The sequence below is a fragment of the Salvelinus sp. IW2-2015 genome, linkage group LG14 (genome assembly GCF_002910315.2).
Source record: "Salvelinus sp. IW2-2015 linkage group LG14, ASM291031v2, whole genome shotgun sequence".
Lineage (NCBI taxonomy): Eukaryota > Metazoa > Chordata > Actinopteri > Salmoniformes > Salmonidae > Salvelinus > Salvelinus sp. IW2-2015.
The window spans coordinates 17,495,346-17,510,390 of NC_036854.1; the positions used below are offsets into that span (position 1 = coordinate 17,495,346).

Sequence of the window (15,045 nt, forward strand, 5' to 3'; positions counted from 1 at the left end):
ACATGTACCAGTCAGGTGTTTACACTCAGAGGAACACACACACACCAAAACACAAACACACACACCACACACACACACACACACACACACACACCACACACACCACACACACACACCACACACACACAACACACACAACCACACACACACACACACACACACACAACACACACACACACCATCCCCCTGCATTGTTATAGTGAAGCCCACCCACATCAAGGATAACAGGCAACATCTATAAATAGGCTGTCCGTGAGTGACAGAGGCCATCAATTTGAACCTTTCTGTGGTGACACCTCTCCTTGAGGAACACACAGATCTTATCAAGACTAGAGGAAACCAGCAGCACTAAGGAGACAAGAACAGACAAGCCTCCTGTATCAGCATTGAGAAACACTCCCATCAGGCACCTATCAAATAGGAACACAACAGCTCTTGCTAGTGGGGATAGCAGTACAAGAAATCCTCTGTCGGGGGAAAGAAACGGAGAAGAGAGGAGAAAGGGAAGGGGAAAGAAACGGAGAAGAGAGGAGAAAGGGAAGGGGAAAGAAACGGAGAAGAGAGGAGAACAAACACTAAACCAGAGTCACCTTTTGACTTATCAACAGATGAATGTCAACTTTAGCAACACAGGCTTTAAGCACATACAGACAAATGTAGTAGAAGATTGATTACAGAGACTAAAAGAAACAGAAACCAGAATACAGTGTTTTTTCTGTTCTCTCTTCTTTTTAGGAGAACAAAATGGTCATTCATCTTAAACGCATCCAGACTACTCTCAGATTGTTCTTTTTATGCTGAACTTTGACCTCCAGCCAAATATAACTCCTGGGTTGTGTAACCTCTGGTGTCATGTTAAAACTAGGGCAGAAAATCTCACACAGCAGGCTTGTGGGGGAGGGAGAATAGTTGATAACATCCCCCATTCATCCAGTCATTTTACTGTAATGTGATTTTCCATCTTAGAGGAGAAATTTAACAAGTAGCCCATTAGAACTGGAATGGAAAGATTTACTTAAAAGGAGAAAAGAACAGAGAGAAAGGGGGCTCAAATATAGAAGTTAGGAATGTTATTATAAAGAGAACGTGTATCTCAGGTCTTCACCACCCATAACCTGGCAGAGACACTGCATCTATTTCTATTACAATGTACTGAGCAGTGGTTGGGTAAAAGTCCCATCTCTACATAAAGCCTGACCAATCATAATGTGTTGTAATAAAGTGTGGCGATAGCGTCATCTGACTAGAATTAGAGTTCATAAAACACCGAACAGAGAACCCAGTTATAGAGTGTACTAGGGCTGACACAACAAGTCGGATAAACAATTCACAAATTCAGCTGTTTTTAATCTTTGCTATGCTGTAATAAAGGCTTTTCCTTTTTTTGTAAGAACAGCGTCTGCTATTATTTATCATTTATTTTGTGTTGTTTACACTGTTCCAAATAGTCCAAAATAATATTTGTAAAAATAATAACCCTCCCTTTTCTTGATCTCCTTATTGTTATTATTTCTAACATTGTTATGATCATCATTATCATAATAATGAATAATGTCATTATCATTAGTAGGCTTAGTATAGCAGCCTTGTATAACCACCATCGAGCTGTAGGCCTTGGAGCACATCCTGTTTAGTCTTAATACCGTAACTTACTTAGGCCTTTATTTCAATTCTTAAATAGGCTACAGTACTGTATCAAACATTCATTTGTTCATGTCGTCACACAGCACACGAGTTATTCATGATTTGAAATGCAATCAAGCATTAAAATAAAATCACAAAGTGACCCTTGAATAATTAGCGTAAACAATAATTATTGTTCCATTTCGGAAATTGCATTCATGAATGAATCCAACTGGTTTTATTCATTGCTATAATAAAGGCTTTACCCCCCCAAAATTATGTTACAACAGACTCTCTGGTACGCTTATCATTTATTTTGTGTTGTTTACATTGTTCCAAACGTCAGATTATATTGTAATTTAATAGCACCTGTTTGGAACACATAATTGACACATGTATTCCACACATCTGACTTCCCCTTTACCTCCCAAGCAACCAGTAAACATTCTCCTGTTTCGAGTTTGTCACGTCCTCTGCATCTATTTTGCTGTCAAATGTGTTACAGTGTTCAGAGTTTGTTAAAACCAGTTTATTGATGTGATTATGATATGCTATAGGTCAGGCCCTATTGGTCACATGCATGCGATGCATAGGCTACATGTGTCACGTAAAGCCTCATGTCCACCAGATGCGTCAAACTCTTTGTGTTCAAGGAGGCATGAGGACTGCAGATGTGACCAGGGCAATAAATTGCAATGTCCGTACTGTGAGATGCCTAAGACAGCGCTACAGGGAGACAGGACAGACAGCTGAACGTCCTTGCAGTGGCAGACCACGTGTAACAAAACCTGCACAGGATCGGTACATCCGAATATCACACCTGCGGGACAGGTACAGGATGGCAACAACAACTGCCCGAGTTACACCACATAATCCCTCCATCAGTGCTCAGACTGTCCGCAATAGGCTGAGAGAGGCTGGACTGAGGGCTTGTAGGCCTGTTGTAAGGCAGGTCCTCACCAGACATCACCGGCAACAACATTGTCTATGGGCACAAACCCACCGTCGCTGGACCAGACAGGACTGGCAAAAAGTGCTCTTCACTGACGAGTTGTGTTTTTTTCTCACCAGGGGTGATGGTCGGATTCACATTCATTGTCGAGGGAATGAGCATTACACCAAGGCCTGTACTCTGGAGCGGGATCTATTTGGAGGTGGAGGGTCTGTCATGGTCTGGGGCGATGTGTCACAGCATCATCGGACTGAGCTTGTTGTTATTGCAGGCAATCTCAACGCTGTACATTACAGGGCAGACATCCTCCTCCCTCATGTGGTACCCTTCCTGCAGGCTCATCCTGACATGATCCTCCAGCATGACAATGCCACCAGCCATACTGCTCGTTCTGTGCGTGATTTCCTGCAAGACAGGAATGTCAATGTTCTGCCATGGCCAGCGAAGAGCCCGGATCTCAATCCCATTGAGCACGTCTGGGACCTGTTGGATCGGAGGGTGAGGGCTATGGCCATTCCCCCTAGAAATGTCCGGGAACTTGCAGATGCCTTGGTGGAGGAGTGGGGTAACATCTCACAGCAAGAACTGGCAAATCTGGTGCAGTCCATGAGGAGGAGATGCACTACAGTACTTAATGCAGCTGGTGGCCACACCAGATACTGACTGTTACTTTTGATTTTAACCCCCCTTTGTTCAGGAACACATTATTCKATTTCTGTTAGTCGCATGTCTGTGGAACTTGTTCAGTTTCTTTTTTTTCTGAGTTTAGTTAATTTGTCTGAGACAAGGTAAAAATCTGTCTTTCTGTCCCTGAGCAAGGTAGTTGACCCACTGTTCCCCGGGCGCCGAAAACGTGGATGTCGATTAAGGCAGCCCCCCGCACCTCTCTGATTCAGAGGGGTTGGGTTAAATGTGGATGACATATTTCAGTTGAAGGCATTCAGTTGTACAACTGACTAGGTATCCCCCTTTCCCTTTCCTTTCCCTTTATATATATGAAAAATAAATGTTTTAACATTTCAAACAATCGATTGGTCGAAAGAACACACGACTCTCGGTCAACCAAGATTTTTTTAGTCGGGGACAGCCCTAAAAATGCACACGATGGGGCACTGTAAAGAGCTGCCACGTTATCACTGCTGGACAGTTGCTTTATCTATCATAGTGGTAGATCAGAAACAACCTGTCACGTCTGCTCCAGCTCTCACTCCCTGGCGCTCGATGGCGCCAGGCTGCCCAGCAGTACGCACTCCTGCCGCCATCATTACGCACACCCGCTTCCCTAGTCACATGCATCAGCGATTCATTGCACTCACCTGGACTCAATCACGTGTGTCATTACCTCCCCTAAATCTGTCTGTTRCCCAGCTCTGTTCCCCGCTTCAGCATTAATTGTCGTTTGTCGTTTTGTTACCCGGTTCTGACGCTCTTCCTGTCCTGTCTTCCTGTCCTGTTCCATGTCTGTGCTATATTAAATGTTCACTCTCCGTACCTGCTTCTCATCTCCAGCGTTAGTTCTTACAGACCAACGGACATGGGAACACTAACCGACAAGACAATAGTGAACAGAGGGCACATATATACAATTACTAATCAGGGGAATTGGAATCAGGTGTGCATAATGAGACAGTACAGTGACGCCTAGGGGCCGGTGACGCAGACCTCCGGAACTGGTGCACGGAAAGGTGCAGCGGAACGACACCGGCCTCGAGGATGACCACAGGAACGAGTTGCGGGTCGGTCAGGGCCAGTTGCAGCTGCCGAAGTTGCGGCTGCATCGGACGGACCAGTTGCAGCGGCGTCGGACGGGCCAGTTGCAGCTGCCGAAGTTGCGGCGGCATCAGACGAACCAGTTGCAGCTGCCGAAGTTACGTCGGCGTCTGACAGACCAGTTGCAGCTGGCGAAGTTACGTCGGCGTCAGATGGACCAGTTGCAGCTGCCAAAGTTGCGGCGGCGTCGGATGGACCAGTTGCAGCGGCGTCCGAACAGGCCAGTTGCAGCTGCCGAAGTTGCGGCGGCATGGAACGGACAAGGTTTGGCAGTGGCGTCGGGGGCCAGTTTTGCAGCTGCCGATGTTGCGGCGGCGTCTGACAGACCAGTTGCAGCTGCCAAAGTTGCGGCGGCGTCGGATGGACCAGTTGCAGCGGCGTCCGACGGGCCAGTTGCAGCGGCCAGTTGCAGCAGCGGCAGATGGGCCATTCCCGCAGTCTCCATTTAGGGTCGGTTACTTTGCCACGTTGTATAAATGATTGGAGACAGGCGCAGGAATTCGTAATAGGGAGGTTTAATACTCCACCCAAAATATACAACATGCCATGAAAAGGCACGGGGACGAAGCCCAAAACTAACATGTATACAAAAACACAGGGATATAACCCAAACAAAAGAGCGAGGTAAAACCTCCAATGCACTACACGGGGCGAAACCTGTAATAACAATGCACAACAATACACGGGACGAGACCCGTAATAACAAGTGCACAATACACCCAGCACGAAAGCCGAAATAACAAAGCACAGGTACTGACAGACCAACAGACATGGGAACAATAACCGACCAGCCAATGGTGAACAGACGGCACATACTGTATATACAATTACTAATCGGGGAATTGGAATCAGGTGTGCGTAATGAGACAGTTCAGTGATGCCTAGAGGCCGGTGATGTAGACCTCTGGAACTGTTGCACATAATGAGCAATACGGAATACGTGACACAACCTAGTGTACTGTATATTCAAAAAGAGACCGATATTAATGCTTGAAATCAAAAGTATTCTTCATACACTGGCTGAATTGGAATTATGTTGAATGGCATCATAGGAATAGTCCTCTTGGCATCATAGGAATAGTTTGATCAAGAGAGGAACAAACAGAAATGGTGACATCCTCATAACCATGTTGTTAAATCAGACAGTTCTACCCTGCCAGTGAACCTGACCTGCACTCCAACCCGAATCTACACAGTTATTAAACCAAATCCCTGCCATGACATGACCTCACATACTGTCATAAGTTTCCACAGCAATTACTTCAGTAATGATAGCGTTTACTGTTAGGAATATAGTGTTTGTGCTCATTAACCCGCAGTACAGTATCCCAAACAACACACCAATGAACATCAGCCTGAAAACACCATATATTGTTCAGGAGCCAGTCACTTTAACCCAGTTATTCAAGGACAGTGTCAAAACAACTCATTCTAAACATACACATGTAGGGGAGGGGAGAGAGAGAGGAAGGAGAGAAAGGGAGAAAAAGTAGGAAGAGGAGGGAGAGAGAGGTCATGGTCAACAACACCATTGACCAGTCACATGTCAGGCTGTAGAGTGTAAACATGCTCTTGTATACACATAAAAAAAATGCAAAACACAACCATAATCAAATCAAATCATCAAATCACATTTTATTTGTCACATGCGCCGAATACAACAACCTTACCGTGAAATGGTTACTTACAAGCCCTTAACATACAATGCAGTTTTAAGAAAATTGAGTTAAGGAAATATTTACTAAATAAACTAAAAAGTAAAAAAATTCTAAATAGAATGTAACACAACAAAATAACAATAATTGTATTTATCTAGGCAAGTCAGTAAAGAACAAATTCTTATTTACAATGACGGCCTACCCTGGCCAAACCCGGACGACGCTGGGCCAATTGTGCGCCGCCCTATGGGACTCCCAATCACGGCCANACAAATTCTTATTTACAATGACGGCCTACCCTGGCCAAACCCGGACGACGCTGGGCCAATTGTGCGCCGCCCTATGGGACTCCCAATCACGGCCAAATGTGATGCAGCCTGGATTCGAACCAGAGACAACAGTGACGCCACTTGCACTGAGATGCAATGCCTTAGACAGCGGTACCACTAGGGAGTCAGGGGGTACCGGTATACAGTAGCAGTAGTGTAAAAACAAAGGGGTGGGGGGGGTGTCAATGGTCAATGCAAATAGTCCAGGTGGCCATTTGATTAATTATTCAGCAGTCTTCAGCAAGCTTAATGATGATGTTGGAGTCATGCTTGGCCATGCAGTCGTAGGTGAACAGGGAGTACAGGAGGGGACTAAGCATGCACCCCTGAGGAGCCCCTGTGATGAGGATCAGCGTGGCAGATATGTTGTTGCCTACCCTTACCACCTGGGGGCGGCCCTTCAGGAAGTCCAGGATGACAGTTGCAGAGGGAGGTGTTTAGTCTCAGGGTCCTTAGCTTAGTGATGAGCTTTGTGGGCACTGTGGTGTTGAATGCTGAGCTGTAGTCAATGAACAGCATTCTCACATAGGTGTTCCTTTAGTCCAGGTGGGAAAGGGCAGTGTGGAGTGTGATTGAGATTGAGATTGAGATTGCATCATCTGTGGATCTGTTGGGGCGGTATACGAATTGGAGTGGGTCTAGGGTTTCCGGGATGATGGTTTTGATGTGAGTCATGACCAGCCTTTCAAAGCACTTCATGGCTACCGACATGAGGGTAGTAGTCATTTAGGCATGCTACCTTTGCTTTCTTGGGCACAGGGACTATGCTGATCTTCTTGAAACATGTAGGTATTACAGACTCGGTCAGGGAGAGGTTGAAAATGTCAGTGAAGACACTTGCGCATGCTCTGAGTACACGTCCTGGTAATCTGTCTGGCCCTGCGGCCTTGTGAAAGTTGACCTGGTTAAAGGTCTTGCTCACATCGGCTACAGTCGTCTGGAACAGCTGGTGCTCTCATGGATGCTTCAGTGTTGCTTGTCTCGAAGTGAGCATAAAATGCATTTAGCCGATCAGGTAGGCTCGCGTCACTGGGAAGCTTACAGTCGTGGCCAAAAGTTTTGAGAATGACACAAATATTAATTTTCACAAAGTCTGCTGCCTCAGTTTGTATGATGGCAATTTGCATATACTCCAGAATGTTATGAAGAGTGATCAGATGAATTGCAATTATTTTCAAAGTCCCTCTTTGTCATGCAAATGAACTGAATCCCCCAAAACATTTCCACTGCATTTCAGCCCTGCCACAAAAGGACCAGCTGACATCATGTCAGTGATTCTCTCGTTAACACAGGTGTGAGTGTTGAAGAGGACAAGGCTGGAGATCACTCTGTCATGGTGATTGAGTTCGAGTAACAGACTGGAAGCTTCAAAAGGAGGGTGGTGCTTGGAATCAAGCAAGGAAACACGTGCCATCATCATTGCTTTGCACAAAAAGGGCTTCACAGGCAAGGATATTGCTGCCAGTAAGATCGCACAGGGCGGCCAAGAAAGTCCAGCAAGCGCCAGGACCGTCTCCTAAAGTTGATTCAGCTGCGGGATCGGGGCACCACCAGTACAGAGCTTGTTTAGGAATGGCAGCAGGCAGGTGTGAGTGCATCTGACTTTGGAGGATTGCCTTGTGTCAAGAATGGCAGCAAAGAAGCCACTTCTCTACAGGAAAAACATCAGGGACAGACTGATATTCTGCAAAAGATACAGGGATTGGACTGCTGAGGACTGGGGTAAAGTCATTTTCTCTGATGAATCCCCTTTCCGATTGTTTGGGGCATCCGGAAAAAAGCTTGTCCGGAGAAGACAAGGTGAGCGCTACCTTCAGTCCTGTGTCATGCCAACAGTAAAGCATCCTGAGACCATTCATGTGTGGGGTTGCTTCTCAGCCAAGGGAGTGGCCTCACTCACAATTTTGCCTAAGAACACAGCCATGAATAAAAAATGATACCAACACATCCTCCGAGAGCAACTTCTCCCAACCATCCAGGAACAGTTTGGTGACGAAAATGCCTTTTCCAGCATGATGGAGCACCTTGCCATAAGGCAAAAGTGATAACTAAGTGGCTCGGGAACAAAACATCGATATTTTGGGTCCATGGCCAGGAAACTCCCCAGACCTTAATCCCATTGAGAACTTGTGGTCAATCCTCAAGAGGCGGGTGGACAAACAAAAACCCACAAATTCTGACAAACTTCAAGCATTGATTATGCAAGAATGGGCTGCCATCAGTCAGGATGTGGCCCAGAAGTTAATTGACAGCATGCCAGGGCGGATTGCAGAGGTCTTGAAAAAGAAGGGTCAACACTGAAATATTGACTCTTTGCATCAACTTCATGTAATTGTCAATAAAAGCCTTTGACACTTATGAAATCTTGTAATTATACTTCAGTATTCCATAGTAACATCTGACAAAAATATCTAAAGACACTGAAGCAGCAAACTTTTGAAAATTTATATTTGTGTCATTCAAAACTTTTGGCCACGACTGTACATCACTCCATATTCATTCGTTTTTGTGCAGCAGGAATATGGAAGCCTGGCAAAATGTATAATAACAAATGTATGTCTGTCTATCTGTCCCTCCGTCAGTCTCTCTGTTCGTCTGTCCATCTGACCAATCACCATGGCTGAACATTAGCTATTCATTATACTAGCGCCAGCCAGGCGTTAAACATCACTCAAATCATAACCTCATCTCTTCAGTCTTCTCACTGCCTCATCTTCTATCAGAGGATACTCTAAATTCAGAATCTTCTATATTCTAGAATGAAGATGGTGGAGACGGATGCAGCCAGACCAGAGCAGCCGAGCAGTAGACAGTGATTAATAAACATTAAACATGTGGATGTGATGGAGGATTAATGATTCTCTAGACTGATTCTCCTTTCCTATTTTTAGGTCAATGCACTATAATCCAATAACTGCAGTCTGTTGTTTTTCACCCAGATTTGGTACATGGAATCTTAACATTTCATCCCCATTTTCACAGAATTAATTGTTCACCCAGAGACCCAAGTCTGTGAGCTGTGTGTAGATAATGTAGATTTGTGTGAGGCTGTGTGTAGTGTAGTAGATCTCTGCTAGTGTGTGTGTGTGTGTGTTGTGTGTGTGTGTGTGTGTGTGTGTGTGTGTGTGTGTGTGTGTGTGTGTGTGTGTGTGTGTGTGTGTGTGTGTGTGTGTGTGCGTGCGTGCGTGCGTGCGAGTCGGCTCCCCAGTGAGATTCAGTCTGTCCAAGGTGTGATACATTGGAGCAGCACAACAGGGGGGGTTTATGAATGGATTGTGAGTGTGGTGCGATGACGTACGCTCCACTTGCAGACAAGTGTTTGTGTTTGTGTCTTCTGCATGTAAATGATGAACGGTTGAGAGTGCCAAAAGGAGAACAAAGCTGCAGCATCTTGCAGTGCAATCCAACACACTTCATCCTAAAACCATCATTTTTCCAACACATATCAAATCAAAGTAATAGTAAAAAGGCTGATATGTTAGATCAGGGAACCCTAACCCTAACCCTAACTTTGATGGGGGTGGGGGCCACAACAACAAAAAATACGGAAGGGGGACCGCAATGGCTCGTGGAAAATATTTTATCGGCCGACCTTGTGACAGCAACGAGAAAAKAATATGTTTTAAAGTTAATTTCCTGCAATTCTACACATTTTGCCATGGGGCGTAGAGAAGATTTTGCAATTGTATAACTAATTTCATACAATTCTACGAATTTTGCCATGTTGGCAGTTTTTAATATGATAACTGATGATCAATTACCCTGGTCAGATAGCTGGTCACTAGACTAACTTACCAATAAATAAAAAAACACTGACATGTGCTAACCGAGGAACTGCTGATGCAAAACCAAAATGTCGAAATTGCACCTTGTGTTTTCTACTATTCTAACTCTCAACAGGAAGTTGAGACCCCGAGATCCCTGTGTTAGAAGTCAAATTAAAACCGACTTCATACAGTGCATTCAGACAATACTATATATGCATAATATGTCAAAGCTTTGTTGTGCACACACTTCCCTCCATATGCTAGCATACCTGTAGACTTCCATTCATTGCGCTAACGCTAGTTAACATTGGCTTGTGGAAATACCTCTAACTTCCTTCATACTTTACATTTTTTTATTTTAACCTTGATTTAATTAGGCAAGTCAGTTAAGAGCAAATTCTTATTTACAATGACAGCCTACCCCGGCCAAACCCTCCCCTACCCCAGAAGATGCTGGGCCAATTGTGCGCCGCCCTATGGGACTCCCGATCACGGCCGGTTGTGATAGAGCCCGGGATCGAACCAGGGTCTGTAGTGACGCCTCAAGCACTGCAGTGCAGTGCTTTAGACTGCTGCACCACTCGGGAAACATAAAGTAGAGACATAAAAATGGCCCAAATATCACAGTATGCCTTTAAAGTAGTCACCCCCATGTGAAGAAGTCATAAGTATTTGGGCTAATTTACTTATAGTGTATCAATGTAGACAAAAGTTAAGTATTTGGTCCCATATTCTGTATGCATTCTATATGTACTCATCACAACCAAAACAAACTGCAAATACATCAAACCAGTTTGTAGAGTCACAAGCTTGATGTTGTCATTGCGTGCTATGAATATGGGATCAATACTACTTTACATTGACATGGTGTCTTATCTTCTAGTCGTCTGGTGATGTGACAAAACAACTGTACTGTACAGCACTGTCTTAGACACAACCTGAGAGTAGTTTTACAGCAATCTTAGACTTAAAGCACAAAACTCTGCATACAGATGAGTACATACAGAATGCATACAGCTGAGTACATACAGAACGCATACAGCTGAGTACATACAGAAGTATAACAGCTGAGTAATAAGAACGCGATAAAAGATGAGTAATACAGAAGCATAAGCTTGAGTAATACGAACGCATACAGCTTGAGTAATATGAAGATACAGACTGAGTACCTACAGAATACAGCGAGTCAGTGACAGTCCGCATACAGTGCAGTATAATGAAGGAGGAAAAGCAAAAGCTGAGTACATACAGAATGCATACGCTGAGTACATACAGAACGCATACAGCTGAGTTACATACAGAAGCGATACAGCTGAGTACATCTCAGCAGCATACAGCTGAGTACATACAGAATGCATACAGCTTGAGTACATACAGAATGCATACAGCTGAGTACAGTACAGAATGCTATACAGCTGGTATATAAGAACGCATAAGCTGAGTACATACAGAATGCATACAGCTGAGTACATACAGAATGCATACAGCTGAGTACATACAGAATGCATACAGCTGAATACAGTTTTTTAAGAAGCCTAGACAAACCCATAGAACACAAACTCAAATTCTAAACCTGTCTTCTGAAGTGTGTGTGAAGTATGTTCTGTGCTGCCTTCTAGGAGTGTGTATGTGTATCTTGTCCTACCTTGACCTCCTGACTGGTGAACACCTCAACGTCCACCACACAGGCGATGAGGACAGAGTTATCACAGTCTAGGCTTCGTGAAGGCATTCTCACTCCTCTCTGCACCGTTCAGACAGACAGATAAAAAAAACTGCTGGAATCTACTGCTCGCTTTACAAAGGACAGCTGGTCCGGAGCACCTGTGTGTGTGTTTTCGCCGGTTTGTTTGTGTGAGTGTGTTGTGCTCTGAAGAGCCCACTGTGTAGTAGTCTCTAGCAGTGAGGCAGGCTGGGTGTTACTCTGGGCTGGCTGGCTGGGGAAGCAGAGACGCCGAGGGAGAAGTCAACCCACTAGCCTCCCCTCCCCTCGCTCCCTCTTCCAGTTATGACATCACTGCCCCCCAAACACACACTCTCCCTCTCTCGCACACATACACAAAATGTCAAAAAAGGCAGATATTTTTTTCACGCTGAGTAAGGCTTAAGTCTCTCTCATCCTGAACTAGTGGGGTAATGCAGTGAAGCAAATAGAAAATGATGAGGTGCCAAAACTGTTTGTCTAACTGAACAACACAGACAGACAGCATTTTGTCCGAGGCGTGAATCACACCGCTGCAGACTCTGATTTGGGAAGCTTGTTACAGAGACGCAGTCACACAGTTAATACAACAGACGTATTACTGCTATGGAACTGAGCTATCATTCGTCTGATGAAGCCCTGCACGTTGTCACTGATTTACATTCCACACCATGCTCCCTAAAATCAAGAGACACACTGACTCAGACACACACAGGGCTCTGGGGAAGGATTCAAATAACATTCTGCAGTATGATCATTGGAACATATCAGTGGTACCCTGTGGTGTAAAGTTGCGTGTAAACATACTTTGAAGTACTACTTAAGTAGTTTTGGGGGGTATCTGTAGTTGACTTTACCATTTATATTTGACAACTTTTACTTTTACTCCACTACATTCCTAAAGAAAATATAGTGCCTTCAGAAAGTATTCATCCCCCTTGACTTATTCCACATTTTGTTGTTACAGCCTGAATTCAAAATGGATGAAATATGATTTTTTTATAACCCATCTACACACAATACCCCATAATGACAAAATAAAAACATGTTTTTAGAAATGTTTGCAAATGTATTGAAAATAAAATACAGAAATACCTCATTTACATAAGTATTCACACCCCTGAGTCCATAATTTGTAGATGCACCCATGGCAGCGATTACAGCTGTGAGTCTTTCTGGGTAAGTCTCTAAGAGCTTTGCACACCTGGATTGTGCAACATTTGGCCCTTATTCTTAAAGAATTATTCAAGCTCCGTCAAATTGGTTGTTTATCATTGCTAGACAATAATTTTCAGGTCTTGACATACATTTTGAAGTACATTTTGACATTGCCATAACAAACGGTTGAATAGTTATTGACTCAAGATGTTTCAGCTTTTCATTTTTGATAAATTTGTTAAAAAACAAACATAATTCCACTTTGACGTTATGGGGTATTGTGTGTATGCCAGTGACAAGGGATGTGAATAGTTTCTGAAGGTACTGTATGTACTTTTTACTCCCATACATTTTCCCTGACACCCAAAAGTACTCGTTACATTTCGAATGCTCAGGCAGGACAGCAATCAACCAAACTTACGACATTTGCACACACTGTATATAGATTTTTTCTATTGTGTTATTGACTGTACGTTTGTTTATCCCACGTGTAACTCTGTGTTGTTGTTTTTGTCGCACTGCTTTGCTTTATCTTGGCCAGGTCGCAGTTGTAAATGAGAACTTGTTCTCAACTGGCCTACCTGGTTAAATAAAGGTGAAATATATATATTTTTAAATACGGTCCAATTCACTCACCTATCCATATAACGCATTGTCATCCCTCCTGCCTCGGATCTGGCGGACTTACTAAACACAAATACTGCCTTTGTGATGTCTGAGTGTTGGAGTCTGCCCCTAGCTGTCGGTCATTTTTTMGGGGGGGGTGCCTMGTTTGCTTAATATAAGGAACTGTATAGTATTTACTTGTATTTAAGTATATTTAAAACCAGATACTTTTATACTTTTACTCAAGTAGTATTTTACTGGGTGACTTTGACTTTGACTTACATTTTCTATTAAGGTATGTGTGACATATCTAAGGATGAAATGATGAGGAATAATGCATGGGTCTAATGCTGACGTTATTTCACAGGGGTGCTTTTGTGTTCATACTCTTGGTCTTAGTATCTGAGCCACCCAGTGGTCAAACGCAGCTGTTTGTCCAGGGTTAACAACAGAGGCTTCATGGAATACAGCCAACTCATTTACCTCCATGGAATACACATAGATATGAACAGTACTTATCTCTATGGGAATACATACAACGCACAGAACACCAGTCAAGCTGAGGCAAAGGGCCGTTTATTACATGGAGGTTATATGGAGGTATAGTGTGACTGTATACTAACCAGGTACACTATAGGGTAGAATGTGTTTGCCTCTCTCCTCTCCATCTCTCCTTCTTATTTCACTGCTCTATCTCTCACCCTCTTTCTCTCTCCTATTCATGTGTATTGACAGAACGATCCTGCAGCATTATATCGTACTTTCTTAATGGAAAAGCAGCCTCCGACACCCCCCGACCACTCACGCACACACACACACACACACCCGCACCACACACACACACAACACCACACCCACACACCACACACACACACACACACACACACACACAACAAGACACAACACACACACACCGTTTGTTTTACTATTACTGTGGCGACCAAACAATTGATTCCCCATTGAAAATCCTACTTTCCCTAACCATAACCTTAATTTAACCCAAACATAATACGAAACCCTTCCTTAACTCCTAACCCTAATTGTAACCCTGAGCCTAAACCTAAACCCCTAAGCCTAAAATAGCCTTTTCCTTGTGGGGACCAGCGAAATGTCCCATTGTCCGAATTGTCTAGTTTCTCATCCTTGTGAGGACTCCTGGTCCCTGGGTCATGAGTTGTACAGCTGTGGACTTGTTGGTGTGTGTATTGTTGAGTGAAGATAAAGTTAGATAAAGTTATGTAAACAGAGACACAGTAACCTTCCTGGCAGCCTGACAGACAGATAGGGATGAGGAGAGGCATGTGGACCAGGTGTATATGGCAGGCCAAGGGTAGCAGGACCAGAGGCCGCTTTCATTGGAGAGGGAGAAACGTGGCTCCAGTAGGGACGGATTGATGTTTTTTCATACTTTTACAGTGTTAGTTCCATCAGCTGTACAATATATATAAAAACACAAGGAAACATATCATTCTGACTGCAC

The 15,045-nt window shown here is 44.0% G+C and overlaps 1 protein-coding gene across 6 annotated transcripts in view; it reads right to left on the reverse strand.

The window, feature by feature from the left end:
* LOC111972542 (calcipressin-2) overlaps positions 1–15,045 on the reverse strand; it is a 122,330-nt gene that overhangs the window by 46,123 nt on the left and 61,162 nt on the right. The window contains exon 1 of one of the 6 annotated variants that reach the window (XM_023999548.2): positions 11,745–12,045. The exons of the other annotated variants lie outside the window; for them this stretch is intronic. Within the exon in view, the coding sequence (XP_023855316.1) occupies positions 11,745–11,831 (87 nt within the window). The 5' untranslated portion in view covers positions 11,832–12,045. Of the gene's footprint in view, positions 1–11,744; positions 12,046–15,045 lie in introns of those variants that run through there. 6 annotated transcript variants of the gene reach the window in all.